Consider the following 7,675-nt stretch of genomic DNA (forward strand, 5'->3'; position numbering starts at 1 on the left):
ATGTGGCCAACCGATAGGGAAACTCCAAGGACGACAGTAGGGTTGCATAATGTAGATGCAGTAATATCACTGGCTGTATAAATGGAAGTTCTTACAATGAAAATAGATAATCTGTCTAAGATAGTTAACATGGTACACCAATCTCCACTAGTTTGTGAAGGTTGTGGAGCTGATCATAATACTATGCACTGTCCTCAGGCGTCTACACATGTTAGCCAGTTTGAAGAAGTGAGCTATGCGTAAAACTTTTAGAGACAACAAAATAGTCCCTTCTCCAACACATTTAATTCGGGTTGGAGGAATCATCCAAACTTTTCATGGTCTAACAATTAGGGACAAGGACAAGGAGGAAATAATCAGATTAAACCACTAGGGTTCCAACAACAACAGCAAGGAAAAAAGCCATTGTTGGAAGATTTGCTGGCTCAATACATTACTAAGACTGAAACTAACTTTCAGAATTAGCAGGCATCTATTAAGAATTTGGAACAGCATGTAGGACAGATCGAAACTGCTATAGCTAATAGACCACCAGGTACCTTACCAAGCGACACAGAGAAGAACCCATGGAAGTAGGTATTGACAGTTTATGCGGTAAATTATGCAACTATTGAGCTTCCATCATTCACTCCCGCCAACCTTGTCATGGCCTATGTGCCTCCCATTCCGTTTCCTCAGAGACTACGAAGGCAACCAACATTACAGCAAGTTCAGGCTATCACTACTAGGAGTGGGTTCAGCTACCAGAAATCACAGTGAAAAAGAAAGAGACTGAGGAGAATCAAGTGCCTACCACGGGGGAAGAACCGGTGGAGTAGTCTGAAGAAACAATAGAAAATGATCAAAAGATAGTTTCAGATAGTTCACAGCTTAAGGCAAATGTTCTTGGCACTACACTAACACCCTCGGTCCCTTTTCCTCAAAGGTTGCAAAAATGCAACTTGGAGAAGCAAGCTATGAAATTCTTGGAGGTCCTCAAAAAGCTGCATGTCAACATTCCATTCATCGATGCTATCCTTCAAATACCAAACTATTCTAAATTTTTGAAGGAGATGTTGACTAAAAAAAGGAAAATGTCGAAATATGAAACAATAGCATTATCTGAAGAGTGCAGCGCGATCATCCAGCACAGGATCCCTCCCAAACTTAAAGATCCAGAGAGTTTTACTCTACCTTGCTTCATAGGAAATCTAAATGATATAAATTGTTTAATTGATTCAATAGCGAATATTAATTTAATTCCCTTACCTCTTTACAGGAAACTGGGATTAGGAGTTCCTAAGGCGACATCTATTATCCTTCAGCTAGCGGACCGATCACTGAAACACCCCTACGGAATAGTCGAAGACATGCTTATCAAGGCGGAGAAGTTTATTTTTCCAGCTGACTTCATCATCCTCGACATAGAAGAGGCAGATCATATGCTAATAATCTTGGGATGACCATTTTTGCCTACAAGTCTCGCCTTGCTGGATTTTGATGCTAATGAGATAATCTTGAGGATAGAGGATAAGAAACAGAGCTTCACCATGGAGAATGTAATCAAGCAACCATCTTACTTTGAGGACTGCCAACGAGTTTTTCCCTCTTCAAGCCACCATGAATAGCCAAAACAATAAAATCTAGCTAAAGACTATAAATTAAGCGCTTATTGGGAGACAACCCAATTTCTAAACTTTTTATTTTTTTTATTTTCTACATTGCATATAGTCTTGTTTTGATTATTAGTCTGCATTAAATTTAGGCACTTTTAAATTTATATGGTGTCATCATCCAATCATGCTTTCACCGAGGCCCTTAAATATAATGTTGGTTATTTCGAGTATTTGGGCTAAGTAAAGCATATTCTAGATTATTTGATCTCTAATATTTGATGTGATTGCCATATGTAGGAATATGACGTTGTAGAACACTCAAACCAACATAAACAAAGAGAAAAGCATGATGAGAAAATTGTCTAGCCGTAACCTACAGTACCTTCCATGTTCAATAGAAAAATTCAGGAAGTACTTTCATCATTTTCTTTCCAATCCCTTTACGTTTTTAATTATGTTTTAAGACATTGAGGACAATGTCGAGTTTAAGTTTGGGGGTGGTTTAATCTTTTATCTTCATCGTTTGTATGTGCTTTACTTCTTTTCGCATGATTGTTGTGTTTTTATTTGAAAAAATAAAATAAAATTGTTTTTAACTTTTGTGTGCTTGTGTGGGTTGGATGACCTTGCTGGCAATGATGCATATATTGAAACTGTGTAATTAACTAAGAACCGTGGAAGAATTATATGTTGAGTTAGTTGACACCTGTTGATGTGAAACTTGATCTCTATTGGCACGATATTCATGTTCTGCATTATGAGTTGATGACTTGGTTTGTATAAGGAGAAAGTTGAACATAGTTGATTCAAACCGGAACCAACACAAATAAATAAGAACATAAAACCTCTTTTAGGAGAATTTGGAAATGATTAAACTAGTATAGAGAAACATTGAGATAAGTAAGGATTTCATGTGTGAAATGATTACGTGGATTATCTAAAGCTAATAAGATGAATTGAGACGAAAACCTCGAGTTAGGGGTCGGTTTCAAGAATAGGTGTTTAATAAGGGGCATTGTACTAATCTTGACAATTAAAAGAAGTAAAAAGAACTTCTCTTCGAAACCTTTTTTATTTGAGCAATTAAGCCTGCAAGGGTCCTTAAAACCTGGTGCCCTATGATCATCTGACTTGAGAGTCATCGGCTGAAAACTCGCTACAGGGGTCACTTAGTCGCTTAATGGAGAGAAGTATATAAAATATATATATATATATATAAATGAAAAAAAATTCGGAATGAGCATGTGCATGAAACAGAAGACGCACCAAGTGCCAAGATTAAGCCTCGAACAACTATTTTAGGGACTTATACCTTTGAGAATGGGTCATTAGCTCAATTGAGTCTTAGAAGCCGAAGTAATCAAAAATATGGGAGAATCTTTATTAGTCGAGATGAGAATCTATATTAGCTAATATCTATCCAAATGAGAGAGGGTAAGGATCAGAATTAGCTAAAAGTCAACCTTAGTGCATACCTCGGGAAAAGTGAATAAAAAGCATAAGTTTGAGAGTATGTATCTTACGAGTGAGGAAAGGAAATAATTGACTACTGCAGGTTGGGAATCAAACCAGTTATTAGCGTTGTGATGTTTATATGAATATTCACACACACACTTTAAGTTTCACATTGAATAAGGGGAGATTAATTTCAATGTGTAATTTGGACACTCTTCAAATGACACAATTATCCAATCCTGAGACTAACAGCATACCATCTAACCAAAGTTTAATTGGATCGGGCTATAAATTGTTTGAGGGCAAACAAATGTTCAAATTTGGGAGTGTTTGATAAGTGTATTTTATACACTTATTTAAGCCATTAAAATTGAGTATTTGTTGATGAATTTGATGAAATATGGCTTAATCCTATGTGTGTAGGTTGTAAATCAATGGAAGATACGAGAATAAAGAAAATAAGCGGGAAAAAACAACTCAATACGTCAAGGGCAAAGTTTGGGAACTAGGATGTAATAATCCAAAAGTTGAATTGGAGCAGAAAAGATACTTTGAAAATTGATAGGAGTCAGTTGAATGCAAATTGGAGTCAAAAAGGAAAGGGATATAGTTAGAATATTACTATAAATCGACTTCAAATCATATAAGATATTTTCAAGATTTTTGGTCAACTTGAGACCCATTTTTCAGATGGAGAACGTTTGAATTGGAAAAATTGTATTTCTAGAAGAATTGTATCTCTTTTAACTAGCTTTTCAATGCACTTTGAATCACCTAAATCGAACACTAAAAGAGAAAGTTATGATAAAAATACTGAAAGCTGTGCAGAGACAAAATTACGTGCGCGCGAAGACAACTTTCCTTATTTGATTTAAAATCTTTTGGAAGACAATCTGGATGTGAATTTGAACCTAATTTTTATCATCTTGGAATGGACAAAGAGGAAAAAGAGAGCGGAATATACATTGAAGAATAATACTTCATCATTTGGATTCGAAATTGAAGGCATAAAGTGGAGGATTTCAGATTCTTTTCATATTTTAATGATTTGGATGATGTCGTTCTTTTATTTTTCCTGTTTTTTCTACATTAATATGCTAGGCTAAATATCTTTGTATTGGATGGATGACAAAATTGATTGACTCTTAGTTTTTAATTCAATACCTTATGTTTTTATCTTAATTCTTGTATTGTGGTTTCTTTAATATGCATATCCATATTGTTTTAATGTTTGCGCACCATTAGAACAATAAGTTGCTTATTCGTAGTGTTGAAAAACTCATGGTAGGTAAAGCACTGTTATTGGAACATATGGACAATGAATGTTAGGAATAATATTTGTGACGTGTGTGATAATCCTATACATCAATGCGTGTTTGCCATATGAATTCGGACTAAGAATAGGATCGTCTCGTGATAATCATAAATTTATTATATCTTGGGAAAGAATAATAAATAAAAGTGAAATTATCGATCGTCACAATTGCATGAGTTGAGATAATTGTCATAGGTCGAGAATTATAACTAAGAGTTGATTAGTGGCGTCAGAAATCCAATACATTCACTCATCTGAATTCTAAAACAAATTCTCATCAATTTTACAATTTTTAGTTATAGAACTTAATTAGTTATTCAAACAAACATAAACTTTTAGTTAATTACACGAATTTAATTATATCAAATACACTGGGGTTAGACCTTATTCCCTATGAGACGATAACTCTTTCACCACAATTATTACTTGTACAACAAACCCGTACGCTTGCGAAATTTTGACGAACAAGTTTTTGAAAGGACATATTTGACCATTGAGGGTCGGGAATTGAAACTACTTGTGAATTCATGATGCTATGCTTAATTCTCCACACACACACGTCATTTTTATATTGGAAAAGTAGATTTTAATTTCTGTATTGTGATTTTGAAGCTGTGCATATATTTAATTTTATGATTCAATTTTGAGATAAAAATCCGGGTTAGCTAGCTAAATCCTTTTATATTGCTTGGTTGACTGGCCACCAATGAAGTAATTAGCACTGTGTGTTTGCTGGATTTTAGTTTTGTTTGACGACAAACAAATATTCAAGTTTGGGGGTTTGATAAGTGTAGTTTCTACACTTATTTGGGATCTTAAATGATGATATTTTGTTATTTTTTGAATGGATTAGTACCTGATTTGTTATTTATTACTTTTATTAGGAAAAATTCATATTTCAAAGAAGAATTGAAAAAAAGAACGAAAAATGGATAAATGAAGCAAATCCAAAGTATGGGGACCAAAGTGTAAATATTTAGTGGTTGATTTGGATCACAAAATATATTTTGAAGATTGATAGGAGTCAACTGAATGCAAATTGGAGTAAAAAAGGAAATGAATATGGTTAGAATATTACCATAGATCGACTTCAAATCATATAAGATATCTTCAAGACTTTTGATCAATTTGAGACCCATTTTTCAGATGGAGAATGTTTGAATTGGAAAAATTGTATTTCTAGAAGAATTGTAGATCTTTTAATTAGCTTTCCAATGCACTTTGAATCACCTGAATCGGATTCCGATACAGAAAATTATGATCAAAATATTGAAAGCTATGCAAAGATAAAATTATGTGCGCGTGAAGGCAACTTTCCTTATTTGATTCAAACTTTTTTGGAAGACGATTTGGACGTGAATTTTGACTTAATTTCATCAAACAAATACAAGATATGGGCAGCAATGAAAGGGTCTCTCTCTTGCCTCTTCATACACAATAGTTTCATTAAATCCATCAAAAACAAGGGGCCAATTGCTATATTTGAGAGAGAAGATCAAGTCATAGCAAGGAATTGAAGTTCAATTACATCAAGTTTTGAAAAATTCAACTTTGGACGTGAAGATCAACATCTTTTGTATTCTTTCATGATCCGAGTGATATTTTTCTATTATTTTTCTTGTAATTTATATATTAATATGCTATGCTAGTTTTTCATTGTATTGGATGAATGATGAATCCTATCGTTTGTTTATTTTAATTCAAGACAATTAATTTAGTAGTTCATGATTTTTTCTTGATTGGTTTTGCATTCCCATTGAACTATTTAATTGATTGATCACTAATTAGATAGTAAGTTGCTTGTTGTAGTGTAGGAATACTCACAATAAGTTTAGAACGCGGTAAAATCAACACATGGACAATAGGTGTTAGGAATAATATATATGGCATGTGCAATCATGTGTGATAAATCCTATGAATCAATGCATGTTTTTCATATGAATTCGGACGAGGAATAGGATCGGATCGTGTTAAACATAGGTTTAATATATCTTGGGAAAGAATATTGAATAAAAGTGGATTATCGATTGTCTTGAATGCATGAATTTACTAGATTATAAATTAAGAGTTGAATTAAATGGCAATCGGGGGATTCACGATTTCAATACAAATATTCACATATTAAATAAATATTTTATTTGCTTTCTTAGTTTAAGATTAGCATAGAAAACATACAAGTCACAATTTTTTTTTATTTTATATTACTTCAAATTTAGTAAAAGTTATTTAACTAAATATTAGACTTTATTCCTCATGGGAACAATACTCTTAACTCACAAATTTTATTACTTGTATAACGATCTCGTACGCTTGCGAGTTTCACACGAACAAGTTTTTAACGCCGTTGTCGGGGAATAATGGATTTAATTTTAGTTTGGTAGTTTATATTAGATTCGATTTTTTTCAATATATTATTATTATTATTTATTTTTTATTTGTTGAATTTAGCTACCCACCCCGATCTCTCTTATTTTGTATTCTTTCCACGTGCTGTTCAGTAGCATGTGCAAGATTCTGACATTAATACAGTAGAATTATTTTTGCAATAATTAATCTTGACATGGAAGATGAGGAAGAAGATATATATTGTGAGTTCTGCTATGGAGTGCATTATACTGGCTACTGCTTGTATACATGCACTGACCCAGGAAGGCTCAAGCTCCTGCGATTTTAACAATACTTGCGATGTCGAAAATTAGCATTTGACAATGCTAATGAAGACTAAATGCCTGTGAGCGAGTGTGTCCCTTCAGACACGTTTGTGGGAGTTGGTCCTTCCATGTATAACGAAGAGGTACTTGCAAAATACTACACCGATCTTGTCAAATTAGATGAAAATAAAATGTGCGTGGGAGATGGCATATTCTGGATCGAATTTAAAAGGTGGGGGTATAATCCACTCGAGAAGTTTGAAAGAAAAGAGTTTACATTGCCCGTGGATATAGATTGTGAACCAGTCATTCAACTCGAGAAGATATCAATTATGGAAGACGAGAACGAAGACGATAAAAATTCAATTACAAATGAACAAAATGAAGGGGAGGTAATTAATGAAGAAGATGTTAACTCACACTCCGTTGACTTCATTGATTGCCTTATCAATGAATTTGTAAGTAAATCCGAAGAGGAGGAAGAAGTCTACATAGTTGAATTTGAATCGGATGAGATAGGCAAGTCATATAACATTGGAAGGGGCAGTGCTAAAATCTGTAGAAGCAATGAAGAGTGGAGCAAAATTAAAAGGGGCAAACTAAGCAAGGCATCAAAAGCGTTCTTCAAAATTCCATGATGCCGAAACAATAAAGTCAAG

The 7,675-nt window shown here is 33.8% G+C and overlaps 1 protein-coding gene across 1 annotated transcript; it reads left to right on the plus strand.

Moving 5' to 3' along the window:
* The first annotated feature begins 1,073 nt into the window (after positions 1–1,073).
* Positions 1,074–1,607, plus strand: LOC111366842. Its single transcript, XM_022987536.1, has 2 exons — positions 1,074–1,369; positions 1,460–1,607. Exons 1-2 carry the CDS (start codon positions 1,074–1,076, stop codon positions 1,605–1,607), a joined length of 444 nt encoding a protein of 147 aa, XP_022843304.1.
* The last annotated feature ends 6,068 nt before the right edge of the window (positions 1,608–7,675 follow it).

The sequence above is a fragment of the Olea europaea genome, chromosome 18 (assembly GCF_002742605.1).
Source record: "Olea europaea var. sylvestris chromosome 18, O_europaea_v1, whole genome shotgun sequence".
Lineage (NCBI taxonomy): Eukaryota > Viridiplantae > Streptophyta > Magnoliopsida > Lamiales > Oleaceae > Olea > Olea europaea.